This window comes from Lithobates pipiens, unplaced genomic scaffold, assembly GCF_037356315.1.
Source record: "Lithobates pipiens isolate NorthernLeopardFrog02 unplaced genomic scaffold, aLitPip1_a1.2 Scaffold_25, whole genome shotgun sequence".
NCBI lineage: Eukaryota > Metazoa > Chordata > Amphibia > Anura > Ranidae > Lithobates > Lithobates pipiens.
The window spans coordinates 193,449,803-193,467,375 of NW_027507787.1; the positions used below are offsets into that span (position 1 = coordinate 193,449,803).

The following is a 17,573-nucleotide window of genomic DNA, read 5'->3' on the forward strand; positions in this document are numbered from 1 at the left end:
CATAAAATGCCAAGATGGCACAAACCCCCCCCAAATGACCCCATTTTGGAAAGTAGACACCCCTAAATTTAGGGGTACACTAGTGAGACTAGGTAATAAATGGCGGGTGCCCTGAAACTATAAAAAAATAACTAACCAACCAGCGTCACCTGTAACAGTTATATGGTGATCACTGGTGAAAGGGTTAACTAGGGGGCAATCAGGGGGCTTTATGCGGTAGTATATGGGGGTCCCTGGCGCTATAAAAAGCTGCGGCGAACCTAAATACCTACCTGCCTAACTAGCGTCACCTGTGACACTAATACAGCGATCAGAAAAACGATCGCTTATTAGGCTGGGTTCACACTGGAGCGATGCGGGAACGCCACGAATGCGCGGCGGGTTCCCGCATCGCATGCCTCCCGGCGGCAGTTCACACTGCCCTATGCGAACTGCTGGGAGTGTCAGTGAAATGTTACTGACACCCCCAGATCAGTTCGCATATCGCAGTGCGATCTGCAAACTCGGATCGCATGGTGTGAACACCCATGCGATCCGATTCTGCTGCGGGCCAAAAAAAGGGTCCCGTGCGAATTTGCGGCGGGTGCGGCGGGTGCGGCGAATGGCTGAACTCGAATCGCACAGAGATCGGATGTGATTTGCACTGCAGTGCGGTGCGAATCACATCCGTTCTCATAAACCGCTGCAATGTGAACCCAGCCTTAGTGACACTGGCGACGGGGGGTGATCACGGGGTTAAACCTTTATTGGGGGGGTTAGGGGGGTACCTTAGAACTAAAGGGGGCTAACCCTAACTGCCCTAACAGTTATTAGTCACAAATGACACCCGCCGGGTGATCAGGGGGTTAAACCTTTATTAGGTAATAAATGGCGGGTGCCCTGAAACTATAAAAAATAACTAACCAACCAGCGTCACCTGTAACAGTTATATGGTGATCACTGGTGAAAGGGTTAACTAGGGGGCAATCAGGGGGGTTTATGCGGTAGTATATGGGGGTCCCTGGCGCTATAAAAAGCTGCGGCGAACCTAAATACCTACCTGCCTAACTAGCGTCACCTGTGACACTAATACAGCGATCAGAAAAACGATCGCTTATTAGGCTGGGTTCACACTGGAGCGATGCGGGAACGCCACGAATGCGCGGCGGGTTCCCGCATCGCATGCCTCCCGGCGGCAGTTCACACTGCCCTATGCGAACTGCTGGGAGTGTCAGTGAAATGTTACTGACACCCCCAGATCAGTTCGCATATCGCAGTGCGATCTGCAAACTCGGATCGCATGGTGTGAACACCCATGCGATCCGATTCTGCTGCGGGCCAAAAAAAGGGTCCCGTGCGAATTTGCGGTGGGTGCGGCGGGTGTGGCGGGTGCGGCGAATGGCTGAACTCGAATCGCACAGAGATCGGATGTGATTTGCACTGCAGTGCGGTGCGAATCACATTCGCTCTCATAAACCGCTGCAATGTGAACCCAGCCTTAGTGACACTGGCGACGGGGGGTGATCACGGGGTTAAACCTTTATTGGGGGGGTTAGGGGGGTACATTAGAACTAAAGGGGGCTAACTCTAACTGCCCTAACAGTTATTACAGTCACAAATGACACCAATGCAAAAAAAAAAAAAAAAAATGACATTGGTGTCACTGTGACTGGGGGGCAGGGGTAATTGGGGGGGTGATCGGGGGGTAAAGGGGGGGTGTGAGTGTGCCTGGCATGTTCTACTGTGTGTGTAGAGTGTTGGTGCAACTCACCGATCCGCTCTCCTCCGTGTCGGAACGAAAAATACCGACACGGAGGAGAGAATACATCACTTCCTCTCCTGTGTTTACATTACAGGAGAGGAAGTGATGTCACGGGGGATTCCTATTCGTCGGGAGCGATCGCGAGGGGGTGGCCATGAACGAATGGCCGTCCCCTCGTCCGGGATCGCTCCCGCACGAATACCGACCGCCGCAGGCACCGGGCGGGGGCCCGATCGGGCCCCCGACCCGCGGGAGGCAAGGGACGTACATGTACGCCAATATGCCTGCCCGTGCCATGCTATCGACGTACATCGTCGTGCGGCGGTCGGCAACTGGTTAATATCCAAATTGTCATCAATGATCATGGAAATATTGCTTCAACCTTATTCCGCGAACCATCAGCAAGCAATACAATTCTTAACTCTACAAGTTCCCATCCTAAATTGAAAAATAATTGCAGTTGACAGGAAGACTATGAGATAGAGGCTAAAGCCTTGCAAAATCGCTTCTGGTAAGAGGCTACACTCGATCATGCCTCAAAAAAGCCTAGCATAGGACTAACATGAGAGAAAGAGACACCCCAATTTTTGACAATAAAACAAAAAAAAATGATCAAAAAGTCCAACTAAAAATTTGCTTTTCAGGACAGCATCGGCGAGTCAGAGATATTATCAATAAATATTGGCATCTATTAGTATCCGAGGACGTATCAAAATACCCTCAAATTACCTATAAAAGGTCACAATTCATAATGGTTCAACTTGTCCGTAGTCATTTAACAATTCAATCTAAACATCAGGCTTGAAAAAGTATGGGGACTAGGTCATGTGGAAGATGTAATTTTTGCAGATATCTTATAAAGGCTAGTCAGGTAATAATTCCAAATGGAGAAATCTATAGGCCCAATTTTTATGGTGATTGCCAGACGATAGGCGTTGTATATTATATGGAATGTGAGTGCAAGGCCTTTTACATCGGCAAAACCAAAAGACCCTTTTTTCACAGGGTTAGAGATCATGTGTCATTGGTCTCCAAAAAGAAAATGGAGACTCCAGTTAGCCAAAACATGGGTCTCTATCATGGGTTTAGGTCAGTGATGGCGAACCTTGGCATCCCAGATTTTTTGGGACTACATTTCCCATGATGCTCATGGACTCTGCACTGTAGTTGAGCGTCATGGAAAATGTAATTCTAAAACATCTGGGGTGCCAAAGTTCGCCATCACTGGTTTAGGTTATCCAAGATGACATTTTTTGCCCTTCAGCACATACCTATACATAATGGGGGGGGGGGGGTGTTGACAAATTACTTTTACAGCGTGATACAAAATGGATCCATACCTTATCAGCTATTAAACATCCTGGACTGAACGAGTCCATTAGTTACAAGCCTTTCTTGTTAGCCATTAAAGTCTTCTCTTTTACAAAGAGAACTTTTAGACTATGCTCAAAAAAAGATTTTTTGATCTGATATATTTAAGTTTATGCTTTCTTGTTTATTTTTGTATTTATTTATTGTAACTCAATATGGCTTTGAGGGTAGGAGCTGTTCAGGGGCCCCAATTTTTGATGGCATACCTGAACCCCGTTATTACCTCAGACTTTCTTTATATTTTCTAATGGTACTATAGGGATACATAAATATATTTAGATGTATTTTTTTTATGCTCATTTGTCCACACCCACTAGATGTACAGATTTGGGTTGTTATTACCCATTTAGGCCACTAGATGGCATTTACCATATCGTTAATTATGGAGGATTGTTGCTGGGAGATGGGTGGCCATACGGATGGCTCTGGGGTATCCCTATGGGTCTGCAGCGATGGCGCCATCTGCCACTATATTAGCGCTTTCCCTAGGTAGGTTCTGGCCTGCTGTCCTTTGGTCTGTGGGTGATTGAGTGTCTGATGGTGTTGCCTGAATTTACTCTTAGCTCTAGGTGGATTTTCCAATATGGTGCCGTTGGCTTCAACGTGCTTAGCTGTGACCTCACATCTGGTGCAGCTCGTGCATGCGCAGTGGCTTTTCTGCATGTCCGCATTTCCAATGGTGCCATTGGACGCAGGTGGATGTGGCGGGGGGTATAAATGGACCTTCTTAGCTGTCCTTTTGTTGAAGCGGCCATTCTTGGAGTGAGGAGTGAAGAGAGGTGTCAGGCATTGTTCTGTTAAAGGTAAATGAAAGCTTTGGTATGCATTCAATCCATTCCTTCTCTGGCAGAAGATGATGTGGAATGATTGATATTGAATTGTTCTCTTGTGTATTTTTTTATAATTTAGGATGAGTAACATCATGACTCCACTCAAGGGAAGACTAATATCCTATAATAAGAAACAACTAAGAATGTTTCCTTAATACTGGGATGAGCGTTGTTATTTCTTCATTTATTGGAAATCAACTCTCAAACCTTTGATTTACTGGTAGGTCAACCCCCCTTTTTGGTTAATATCTATATTTGTCTTGGATGCATTTGTTAGTGGCCCTAAAATATCCTCGTACTCCACAGGCCCATGTACACTGGGGTTCCTCTATCCCCCTCTGTGGTGCACCAGATATCTCCCAAAATGTCAATGTCCTCCTGACATCTGAACCGTAATTTGATGCCTTTTTTTGGATGCATGGTACTATCAGGTGGGGAACCTCTAAGCTCCTTTGTTTATGCCTTTTTGAGAATGTCTATCATGTGTTTTTTTCTTTTATGTTATCTATATAATTGTGTATACTATTTCATGATCCTAGTAATCTGTTTTTAATCTGTAGTGACTATATACGCAGTACTTATCTCCTGAGGAAGCCATTGTATGGCGAAACATGTAAAGAAAGAAAATACTGCAGTCTTTCTCTTACATATGGTTATTGTATGATAATATCATGATGATTTTTTTCAACTTTGTATAAATACATTTTTTATGTATATGTTTTCTGATTTGTTCTAGGAACCTTGAAAGTCCCACTATCTTCTCTTTACAAAATCTTTTTAAATTAAGGGATGTGGTGCCTTTTTGATTCTCCAACATCCAGCAATTTCCCAATTCTATGTATCTGCTTGGGTTATCAAGATTTTTTAGGAAAGAAATGAGACAAAGCCAACATTTTGCTTGTATTGGCTGAATGTGTGCCCTGTTTATCATTAATAAAAAAGGGATCTAAAGGCTAAATTTTCCCTTTTTAAGTTTACTTTTTTTAATCATTATAGATGTTTAGCTGTTTTTGTCCTGCATACAAAGATTCAATGATCATTTTATTCCCCATACTTCCATCTCTCAACAGAGTTGTTAATTTTTCTTACACAGTATAAATAGGAGGCCCTTGAATTAACAAGACTTACATTTAATGTCCTATCCTCCTGTTCTATATCTTTATATATGATAAGGCATTCAGAAACATATATGTATAGGTAAGTACAATTTTTTTAATGTTTGAGTTCTTTGTGTCCATAATATCCTTTATAAAACAAACAATCCACCTCTAGGCTTTGGGGAACCTATTAAAAATCCTTTAAAACAAGTTATCCAAATCTATTCTAGGAATAATCTCAATGACATTTTCAAGGAACAAGTAAGTGCTATAAAGTTACATAACTGACCCACAATAAGCAGTATAACAATGAAAAGGGGATAATTTATTATACAACATCACAAGTAAATTGCATATTTTTAGCTTTATTTGCTAACATTGAACACAATAACCACAAGTTATTGATTGAGGATAGCAATGTAGCTTTTTTTTGTCTTTTTAAAGTAGAAAATTATGTTTTTTATTTCCAGAGTATTGTAGATGCCCCAATAACTTATTAATCTACATCTCAAAAATTCTGTTTTTGGATGTGAAGGAAGTTTAGCCCAGAGCGGAGATGAACAATGGTATGATTTAACACTGCCTGTCTGTCTACTACTGTTGAGACAATATATGAACATTAATTTGAAAATTAACCTGTTGTGACCATCCACTGACAAATATAGAGAAAGATGTACATTACCAGGTCTTCTGTTTTTTTTTTCATTTATTTATTTTCTTATTTTATGCAAGAGCTTAAGTAAAGATCACACTTGTTTAAAATATGTTATATTGCAAAAACAGAAGGGAAGGAGAGGGGACAATAACAAGGAAAGGTCCACCAAATGTGGGCATATCTTATTTGTATGGAGAGGCAAAGACTGCATAAGCCTACTAACCATACTCTAACACGAGCGGAATGTCTGACAGAAAAAGTCAGACGGAAGATTTTCATTGTATATTCCAATCATGTGTATGGCTCATCTGACTTTTTTCTTCGGAAATTCTGACAGACCTAGAAATAGATCATGTTCTAAATATTTCCGATGGAACCAATTCCTATCGGAAAAAACGCTCGTCTGTATGCTATTCCGACGGACCAAAAACGGCGCATTCTCTGAAGCAAGTACGAGACAGAAGCTCTTGGCTACTGGCTATTGAACTTCCTTTTTCTAGTCCCCTCATATGTGCTATACGTCACCGCGTTCTTGACGATCGGACTTTGGTGTGATTGTGTGTATGCAAGACAGTTTCAGCAGAATTCCGTCGGAACTCCGTCGGAAAAAAATTCTGCGTTTATTCCGATGGGAAAACCGGTCGTATGTACAGGGCATTAGGATCTTACTAAGTATAGCCCTATAACATAGACAAAGCTAATATCATATTAATTTCTCTCCTCCAAAAAAAGTCACAATTAGCTGAAGAAGCCTTTAAACCAGTGGTTCTCAAATCCTGTCCTCAGGACACACTCAGGACACACTAACAGGCTAGATTTTAAGTATTAGGGAGATGCAGATAGGGAGATGCAGAATAGATGGGGAGATGCAGACTAGAATACTGCTATCACTGAGCAGCAAATGATATCACCTGTGATGTATTTCAGTTATCTTGCAAACCTGGCCTGTTAAATGGTATGCAGATGTCCCAACCTGCAAAAACTAATTTCAGGGAGGTGGCGCTTCACGCCCGCAACACCCAGCACCCCTTCGTGGCAAAATATTTTTTAAATCACTTTCTCAATATTTTTTTGCAGTGCTTCTGGGGAAGGGGGTTGGGGTGGGTGGCAGTGGATGGTGTCAGTATTTTTTTTTTTTTTTAATAATTGATCTTTTTTTATAATTTAATTTGTTTTTATTTTTTTTCCACAATGCTTTTTGTGGGGAGGGGGTTGGGGCAGTGGTCAGTGTGGGTAGGGCAGGGGACAGTAGTGCCAGTAGTTTATTTTATTTTTCTACACTTTTACATTTTTTTTTATTTTTTACAATATTTTTTGGGTGGCTTTGGTGAGATTTCAGGGGTCTAAGCAGACCCCTGGCATCTCCTCTTTAAGACAGACAAAGGGATTGAGGACACATTCCCCAGTCCCTTTCTCAGCACTAAAGATGAATGAACAGGAGACAGAGGCTTTACCCTGCTCAGTAATCACAGGACACTGGAGTGATCTCACCCACTGTGTCCTATTACTAGTTCCCCCACAGCTGGCAGGAGAGGAGGGGAGCCGGCTGCGGGGGACAAGGAGGGCAGAGGAGGAACACACAGAGAGCAGGGGGGATGTTCGGTGCGGCTGGAGGAACAGCTGTGATTACCGATCTCCCTGTATAGATTTATAGCCATCAGCCGCGGGAGGGAGAGAACGAGAAGCAGCTGTCAGCTAAAAATCTATACAAAGATCGTGATCACAGCTGATCCCTAGGGCTCTGATCATTCCCGGGAGATTGGGAGGCACTTGCGGGTGTGTGGGAGCAGCTGAAGAAATGTGGGAGTCTCCCGCACTTTTCGGGAGACTTGAGATGTCTGGGTATGTGAGGCAAAAAAAACTGTAGCTCTTTCTCTGGTCTTCTGATCTGCTTTTCAAACATCAACATTTTTCTCTTGTTTAGATCCTTATGGAGATCCTCTGAAATCATTCTGAAAATGAATTTAGAAGGCAAATTCAATGGGACAGGTTTCTTCATCAGAGGTCTATCTGACGTCCCAGCGGCTCGCTTGCCAGTATTTCTGGTTTGCTTACTCGTATATTTTAGCATCTTCTTTGGCAACTTAAGTATATTTACCATTATTTTAGGAAATCCCAATTTGCACACTCCCATGTATATATTTTTGATGAACCTTTCAGCTGCAGACATCATATATGCTTCAAATATTTTACCAAATGTAATGAACATGCTGGTCACATTCTACAATGGTATATCTTTTGCTAGATGCATGACCCAAATGTATTTTTACATAGCACTGACATGTACACAGGTACTCCTACTGGAGGTCATGGCATATGATCGATATTTAGCAATCTGCCATCCGCTTAGATATTTTCTGTTAATGAGTTTAGTTAAGTGTGCATCACTTGCTACTTTGGCATGGACCTTTAGTTTTATAATTACTATAGGACATATTGTGTTAATCTCTAAACTGTCCTTTTGTGGCTTGAGATTCATTGATCATTTTTATTGTGATATTGCCCCTATACTAAAGCTTACTTGCAGCAGTACATTTGATGTTGAAATTATGAATTATATAGAGGGTGTGCTGATAACATTTAATGCTTTCCTGTTTACCATAATATCTTACATGTTTATTATTTCCACAATTCTAAAGATTAAAACATCTGAAGGTCAGCGTAAAGCATTTTCTACTTGTTCCTCCCACCTAACTTGCGTTATTATTTTCTATGGGACATTATTTTGTTTATACATGAGACCTACATCAAGCTATTCTCCAGCAAGGGACAAGTTTTTTGCTCTTTTATCTGGTGTAATAATTCCATTATTGAACCCAATAATATATAGTTTGAAAAATCAAGAAATTAAAGTTGGGGTCAAAAATCTTAGGAGAAAAATAATGTATTAAGATAAACTAAGCAAATAATTTTGAATTAATTATGATATGGGCTAGAATGCTACCTTCAATTCCAGACAACTGTTGGAGATGTAGGGGAGACAATGCTACCCTAGGACACATCTGGATTGTCCTGATATTCAATCTCTTTGGTACAATGTTTTGCATTATTTCATTAAGTCACCTTGTGTGGCATACATGCACCCCTCAAATTGCTCTTCTCACAATCCTACCTAGATCTGTATCTCTCATTTCTAAGGGCCTCCTTTGTTTTTTTTCTATTCGAAGCTTGCGCGGTTATACCATGGCACTGGAAATCTTCTGTTAACCCCACAATTGCTAAGTGGGCCAAGAAATTGTGCCACATTATGAATACAAAAGCCCATTTTGACATATGTTGTCCTTGGTTGCTCTACATGGACTCTGACAATTTTTTTAAATCATATTTATAGCTTGATTTTGACTATTCTAGATGTATTTGGAACCAACCAAGGCTATGGTTCAGTGGTTGAATGCTCAGATCCCGATGTCACTGTGTTTTCACTTTTTTTTTTCTTCCTCTTCCCCTCGCTTTTCTCTTCTGTTGCTAGTCTGTTTCAGTTAATATGAGCATGTCATGTACTTGCCACGTGGTCTATAATCCAGTGTTATGTTTTCCTGTGAAGGGTTAAATATATTGTTTATTTTCTAAGTATGACTGATGTTACATTGTGGATGACATTATATATCTGATGTGCCATTGTAGCCATTTTGGGCCTGTGGTAGTATTGTTCATGTAATCCTATTACGTGTATGACCCTATATGGCTTGCTATTTCTTATTTGTCTATTTTCTTCTTTAAAAAAATACATAAATATTTGAAAAAGGGCTTGTTAGTCTAAATACAATGTTCTAATCACTTGCATCACTTGCTTTTTATAATTAACTACACAATTACACATTCAACTATATAATTTACATATACTCTTTGTTTATTATGTAACTAAAAAAATTAATGTTTTATTTTATATAAATATATACCTGACCTAGAATATTTGCTAAGGAAGGAACAGAATCTGGAAAGGGAATACAGGAAACTGCATGAATGCGTTCAGCAGCATGCCAGAGAATTGGCAGTGGAAAATCTAGAGATTGCCGTCTCCAAATCTGAAGCGCTGACAATTAGACAGAGGGTCCAAAACCTCTGCTCTACACCTGCGGCAGTTCCAGAGGCCCAGGGTGAGAAGGTGATTGTCACTCCCCAACAAGCATCCATGCGCTTGGAAGACAGTGACTGAGAAATGTCATCCCAGCAAACAGATGAGGGAATGGAAAAGGAAGCAGCCGGCTCACCTCCCCAATGGCAGCTACACCATTTGGGAGTGGAGGAAGCCAGCCTCCTGCCACAACGGTTAACCAGAGCAGAGGGTGTGGAGTCTCCAGCAGAAGTGCTAATAGTGCAGAAGGCCGCAGGGCCCCCCATCCCCAAAGCCCCCCCGGCTGGGCTGCGTTCTTGGATAAGGGTCTGATATGGACTTTGGGGGGCACCCCCACGCCTTTTTTCCGGTGTAGGGCTTCCCCTTTAAGTCTATACTAGGTGACGGGGCCAGCTACGTGTGAATCTCGCCGATGGAGGCGGCGACATTGACTTCCTTCGCTAGTTCCATCTACCTGGAGCCTCGTTCAAAATGAACGGACTTTCCTCCATGTGCGGGCAAGTCCGTTCATTTCAAAAGTCCGACGGACTAGCACACAGACAGCTGGATTGTCCGTCGGACTGCCGAGTCCGGTGGAGAATTTTGAGTCAAAACTTCTTTCTAAGTCTGCAGGACTTTTGGGAAAAAAAAGTCAGCCGGAGCCCACACACGGGCGGATTGTCCGGCGGACTCTGGTTCGCCGACCAAGTCCGCCGGATAGTCCGTTCGTGTGTACAGGGCATTAGAGGAATATACTATGCAATGTTGAATGTTTTTAAATTGTAATGTTGATTATACTGTATGTAAAATAAACTTTAATGTTTTGAAACAAAAATTGTTGTAATGTCTTATAACGGAAAAATCCTACTTGCCCCACCCCTTCTCTTTAAATACATATTTGGGATGTTCGTAACGTTATCTCTTCAGCTTTAGACATACCTGAGCAATTACTCTACGACATTCTGGAATCAGTCAGAATAATACACACAATCGGACTATCCGGTGGACTTAGTCTGGCGGACTTTGAAAGAAGTCTTGAATCATAATTGTCTGCCAGACTCGGCTTTCCGGCGGACAATCCGCTCATCTGTGTGCTAGTCCGCCGGAGTTTTCAAATGGATGGACTTGCCCACACACCGAGTAAAGCCTGTTCATTTTGAACGTGACTCCAGGTAGACGGGACTAGCGAAGGAAGTCAATGTCGCCGCCTCCATCAGCAAGATTGACACCTTGCTAGCCCCGTCGCCTGGTATGGATTTTAAGGGGAACCCCTACGCCGAAAAAATGGCGTAGGGGTCCCCCCAAAGTCTATACCAGACCCTTATCCGAGCACGCAGCTGGCCGCAAGGGCCCCCCCTGAACCGTACCAGGCCGCGTGACCTCAACATGGGGGGTTCCACCCCAAAGCACCTTGTCCCCATGTTTATGAGGACAAGGGCCTCTTCCCGACAACCCTGGCTGTTGGTTGTCGGGGTCTGTGGGCGGGGGGCTTATCGGAATCCAGGAGCCCGCACCCCCACCCTCTGTGAATGAGTATGGGGTACATCGTACCCCTACCCATTCACCTGAGGGAAAAAGTGTCAATAAAAAAAAGCACAACACAGGTTTTTAAAGTAGTTTATTAGACAGCTCCGGGAGTCTTCTTCTGACTTCGGGGGGTCTTCTCGCCGGGCTTCTCCACTATCTTCTGCTCTTTTACCGCTCTTTTACTAGCAGAGGAGGCCGGCTTTCTCCTTCATTGCCGCCGTCCAGGGCTCTTCTTCCGACTTCGGGGGTCTTCTTCCGACTTCTCCCACTCTTCGGTTCTTCTGCTGGGCTCCTCTGCTATCTTCTTCCAACTCTTTTACTAGCGTTGGCCTGCAGAAGATAGCGGAGGAGCGCGGAGAGAAGCCCCCTGAAGTCGGAAGAAGACCCCGGGAGCTGTCTAATAAACTACTTTAAAAGCCTGTGTTGTGTTTTTTTTATTGACACTTTTTCCCTCAGGTGAATGGGTAGGGGTACGATGTACCCCATATTCATTCACATAGGGTGGGGGGCCGGGATCTGTGGGCCCCCTTATTAAAGGGGGCTCCCGGATTCCGTTAAGCCCCCCGCCCGCAGACACCGACAACCAACGGCCAGGGTTGTCAGGAAGAGGCCCTTGTCCTCATCAACATGGGGACAAGGTGCTTTGGGGTGGGGGGGCCACAGGGCCTCCCTTCCCAAAGCACCCTCCCATGTTGAGGGAATGCAGCGGTTCAGGAGGGGGGCACTCGCTCGTCCCCACCCCCTTCTCTGACTGCTGGGCTGCATGCTCGGATAAGGGTCTAGTATGGACTTTGGGAGGACCCCCCACAGCATATTTTCGGTGTAGGGGTTCCCCTTAAAAACCATGCCAGGCGATGGGGCCAGCAAGGTGTTAATCTCACTGATTGAGGCGGCGACATTGACTTCCTTCACTAGTCCCCTCTACCTGGAGTCACGTTCAAAATGAACGGACTTTACTCCATGTGTGGGCAAGTCCATTCATTTGAAAAGTCCACCAGACCTCCGCCAAAAGTCTAGTGGATTGTCCGCCGGAACTAGTCTGCCAGAAAAGTCTGGTTGTGTGTGGGCAAGTCCGCTCGTTCGGACCTCCGCTGCAAAGTCCAGCGTATTGTCCGCCGTACTCCACCGGATGGTGTGTATGCAGCATAAGGGTTCATTAACAAAATAAGCCTGCATATGGCACTGCAGATTTCATTGCAGCTTTAAGGTAACAGAAGATGACAGGCTCTGCAATGGCACACAATGCTAAGCGGCTGCAAGCCAAATATTAGCCTGCTGTCAGGAAAGGTTCCCTTCGCTGGTAATATCAATCATTTGGCATGCAGTACTGCGATCCACCAGCAGGTGTCTCCTGCTGGAATTATGTAATCTTTGGTCCGCAGTACTGGTGTCCACCAGCGGAGGGATCCTGGCAGTATGGAGCAGGTATTGCCTTCTGCAGTCAGGCGTCACATGACTGACAGCAGCCATTATAAATACCCGGCAGGTGCACACACACCTCGCCTTGGTATTGTTCCTTGTGCCCTGACCTGCTGCTTGCGATCCTGATTCTGTACCTATTCCTGTGCCCTGAACCTGTGACCCGTGGTTCTGATCCTGTTTCCCTGTCCTGGTCCCTACCCTGTCCCACCTGTTACCATTATCCCTGTCCTGCAGTCTGATCCGTCCATCCTCTCCCTGTCCTGTGTTCCTTACCCCATTTGCTGATCTCCCCGTGTATGACCTTGACCTGACTTGTGACTCTGATTCTGGACTGCCCTTGTTTATTTGCTGATCCTCTGTGTATGACCCTGGCCTGCCTATCGTTTACGGTCCTAGCATTTCCCATTTATTGTACATATCTGTCTGTTGTTGTTTGGGGGTCTTTGTTGGTTGGTTTATTGCACTGTGTGGTTGTATTTATATTATTCACTTTCTTTAATAAATCATATTTCACTTATACACGTTTGGGTTTCCTCTGTTGCAGTCCACACAGTTCTGGTCTTATCTGATACTTGACAGAATACTAAGGCCATCCCTGACCAGAAGTGGCTACACAGAGGAACCATCTTGGCTCAGGTTGCTTACAGAAATGAATTTAGAAGTGATTCGTTATTATGCTTTGTTGGCGTCTGAGAGTGGTGACTATCTCCGCCAGACACTGAAAGGGTGGACCAGTGATCAGCTGTTGGAAACCATTCGTTTAGCTCACTCCTGGGTTGATCAGGGCTGTATGTTGTTTGGGGATGTTCAGCCGTTAATTCAAATCTGCACAGAGCTGGCCCTGCCCTGCATCCCAGGGGGCCAGGATGATTTTTCTTCCCCTTTCAGTATTAATCAAGTCACATCACTGGTATGGCTTCTGGAAGATGATTCCCCTTACTTTTTTGAGCATTACACAGCCTGTTCCCAACAGATGATAATAGAATGTGTTGATTCCGTACAATCCCTTGTCAGACAGGCAGTATGTAACCCGCAGTTTGTGCAACCACTACTTTTAGCATGGTCTGGTATTTTGCAATCAGCCACATCCATCCCACAACAAACCATCTCTGCTACCAAACACCTGCCTGCCCAAGAAACTCTTCCTCCATCACCTATGGCAACCTCAGTTTCAGCCCAATATACTCTACTCCCCACCAAATATCAATACCCTGTTTCTTCCTGCTGCACATATCCTGCCTTTAATCCAACTGCCTCTTTCCCATGGCCCACTATCCCTCAAGAACTTCCCCCAGCCACTGTTACCTCTTCCCTGCCATATTCCAACCCTTCTCTCCAGTTTGCTTCATCCCCTACCTATAGATCTGCAGCTACCTACAGGCCTTCAGTAGCTAAATCTAAAAAGAGACGGAAGTTCTTTCCTACCCATTTGATCCTGGCAGTAACGCAACCTGCCTCCACATCAACCAACCTGCTCCAGCCAGACGCCTTGCAGCCTGATGTCCCGGCCTTCCAGCCAGACGCCATGCAGCCTGATGTCCCGGCCTTCCAGCCAGACGCCTTGCAGCCTGATGTCCCGGCCTTCCAGCAAGACGCCTTGCAGCCTGATGTCCCGGCCTTCCAGCCAGACGCCTTGCAGCCTGATGTCCCGGCCTTCCAGCCAGACGCCTTGCAGCCTGATGTCCCGACCTTCCAGCCAGACGCCTTGCAGCCTGATGTCCCGGCCTTCCAGCCAGACGCCTTGCAGCCTGATGTCCCGGCCTTCCAGCCAGACGCCTTGCAGCCTGATGTCCCGGCCTTCCAGCCAGACGCCTTGCAGCCTGATGTCCCGGCCTTCCAGCCAGACGCCTTGCAGCCTGATGTCCCGGCCTTCCAGCCAGACGCCTTGCAGCCTGATGTCCCGGCCTTCCAGCCAGACGCCTTGCAGCCTGATGTCCCGGCCTTCCAGCCAGACGCCTTGCAGCCTGATGTCCCGGCCTTCCAGCCAGACGCCTTGCAGCCTGATGTCCCGGCCTTCCAGCCAGACGCCTTGCAGCCTGATGTCCCGGCCTTCCAGCCAGACGCCTTGCAGCCTGATGTCCCGGCCTTCCAGCCGGCCTTCCAGTCTGATGCCTTCCAGTCTGATGCCCTGGCCTTCCAGTCTGATGCCTTCCAGTCTGATGTCCCGGCCTTCCAGTCTGATGTCCCGGCCTTCCAGTCTGATGTCCCAGCCTTCCAGTCTGATGTCCCGGCCTTCCAGTCTGATGCCTTCCAGTCTGATGTCCCGGCCTTGCAGTCTGATGCCTTCCAGTCTGATGTCCCGGCCTTGCAGTCTGATGCCTTCCAGTCTGATGTCCCGGCCTTGCAGTCTGATGCCTTCCAGTCTGATGTCCCGGCCTTCCAGTCTGATGCCTTCCAGTCTGATGTCCCGGCCTTCCAGTCTGATGCCTTCCAGTCTGATGTCCCGGCCTTGCAGTCTGATGCCTTGCAGTCTGATGTCCCGGCATCGCAGTCTGATGTCCCGGCCTCGCAGTCTGATGTCCCGGCCTCGCAGTCTGATGTCCCGGCCTTGCAGTCCGATGCCTTCCAGTCTGATGTGCCTGACATCCCAGTGCCTGCCTTCCAGCTTGACGTCCCAGTGCCCGCCTTCCAGCCTGACGTGCCGCTGCCCGCCTTCCAGCCTGACGTGCCGCTGCCCGCCTTCCAGCCTGACGTGCCGCTGCCCGCCTTCCAGCCTGACGTGCCGCTGCCCGCCCTCCAGCCTGACGTGCCGCTGCCCGCCCTCCAGCCTGACGTGCCGCTGCCCGCCCTCCAGCCTGACGTGCCGCTGCCCGCCCTCCAGCCTGACGTGCCGCTGCCCGCCTTCCAGCCTGACGTGCCGCTGCCCGCCTTCCAGCCTGACGTCTCGTTGCCTGCCTTCCAGCCCGATGTGCCAGCTTCCCAGTCCGATGTGCTTCTGTCTGCTGCCCTGCTTGAAGTGCCCGTCACCCAACCTGATGTGACTTTGCTCATAACCCAGCTTGACGCAATGGACTTTCCCCAGCAACTGCTAGTTGGAGCGTCCGGAGGTCGCTCCTTTGAGGGGGGGTACTGTCAGGAAAGGTTCCCTTCGCTGGTAATATCAATCATTTGGCATGCAGTACTGCGATCCACCAGCAGGTGTCTCCTGCTGGAATTATGTAATCTTTGGTCCGCAGTACTGGTGTCCACCAGCGGAGGGATCCTGGCAGTATGGAGCAGGTATTGCCTTCTGCAGTCAGGCGTCACATGACTGACAGCAGCCATTATAAATACCCGGCAGGTGCACACACACCTCGCCTTGGTATTGTTCCTTGTGCCCTGACCTGCTGCTTGCGATCCTGATTCTGTAGCTATTCCTGTGCCCTGAACCTGTGACCCGTGGTTCTGATCCTGTTTCCCTGTCCTGGTCCCTACCCTGTCCCACCTGTTACCATTATCCCTGTCCTGCAGTCTGATCCGTCCATCCTCTCCCTGTCCTGTGTTCCTTACCCCATTTGCTGATCTCCCCGTGTATGACCTTGGCCTGACTTGTGACTCTGATTCTGGACTGCCCTTGTTTATTTGCTGATCCTCTGTGTATGACCCTGGCCTGCCTATCGTTTACGGTCCTAGCATTTCCCATTTATTGTACATATCTGTCTGTTGTTGTTTGGGGGTCTTTGTTGGTTGGTTTATTGCACTGTGTGGTTGTATTTATATTATTCACTTTCTTTAATAAATCATATTTCACTTATACACGTTTGGGTTTCCTCTGTTGCAGTCCACACAGTTCTGGTCTTATCTGATACTTGACACCTGCATAAAAAAGGGGATTTACTCGAGATAAAACTATAATTCTTAAAATACAACAATGAAATCCACAGTAGAAAAAAAGGGTGCAAAAATGCAATTAAAAGTGACTATAGTGTGTGAAGTCACAGCGTATAAATGGTATATGAGGCTTAAAAATTATCCATGTATTCACAGGTGCAAAATAGTGCAATTGCAACTAGGTCCAACAGTGATGCAATCTTCCTAATTGGAAAAATGCAAAGTGCAAATGATATAGAGGGTGTTGACATGACATCAAAAGGTGGCAAGGTGACATTTAGTGGTGAATCTTTGGTGTAAAATGACACCCGCAGGTGTAATTTTTACCTTACAGCTGCAAGGTAAGCAGCATTAAGTGAAACCAGTGGGGTCTGTAACTATGTAACTATGTAGTGGGGTCACTCTGGGGTAGATGGGAGATCTCCTATTTGTTCCTCCAGTTTGTAAGGCACCTAGAGGTTAACAGCTTTCTTCCAGGGCTGGATGAACAGCTAGATGATCACTCCCAGAATGTCAACCCAATAGGGTGGAGAAACACAAAAGAGACTCTCTGGTGTAGTATATTTTAACATACACTGGTATTTATTAAGCAAAAGAATAGGGTACTCACATTTAAAATAGAGCAATTGTGCAGTGTATACAAACGAGCTACGAGCTCAAGCCATAAAAAACGGCACTTCCGGGGTCCTGTGTCTGACACGTTTCGTCCCTGTCACATAACTTCATCAGAGAAGACACTGCACAATTGCTGTATGTTTAAGGCCCTTCCCTTAATGAACCTAACTTGTGAATGGTGAACAAGGCAGAAGATTTGCCAAAATGTTTACTATTTTTTTTCATAAGAGTTTGACATTTATATTTATAGGTGATATAGTTCTGTGGGATCTTGGCTGTGTAAGGTATATTCCTTTCTAGGGAATTATTTTTATGAATGCCTTCCTTGCTAGTCTGTAAATAACCATCCCCCCACCTTCCGGATTGTGATAGGCTGTAGAGTGTTCAATAGATCATCTTTGAGAACCTTAAAAAAATCCTGCTGTCAAGCAATTCCTGCCTAGCGGTTTGG

The 17,573-nt window shown here is 45.9% G+C and overlaps 1 protein-coding gene across 1 annotated transcript; it reads left to right on the top strand.

Annotated features, from left to right (window-relative positions):
- Positions 1 to 4,056: 4,056 nt before the first annotated feature.
- Positions 4,057 to 10,888, top strand: LOC143929969 (olfactory receptor 13G1-like). Its single transcript, XM_077453886.1, has 3 exons — positions 4,057 to 4,162; positions 5,013 to 5,139; positions 7,619 to 10,888. The coding sequence occupies exons 2-3, from the start codon at positions 5,108 to 5,110 to the stop codon at positions 8,583 to 8,585; spliced, it is 999 nt and encodes a 332-aa protein (XP_077310012.1). The 5' UTR covers positions 4,057 to 4,162; positions 5,013 to 5,107; the 3' UTR covers positions 8,586 to 10,888.
- The last annotated feature ends 6,685 nt before the right edge of the window (positions 10,889 to 17,573 follow it).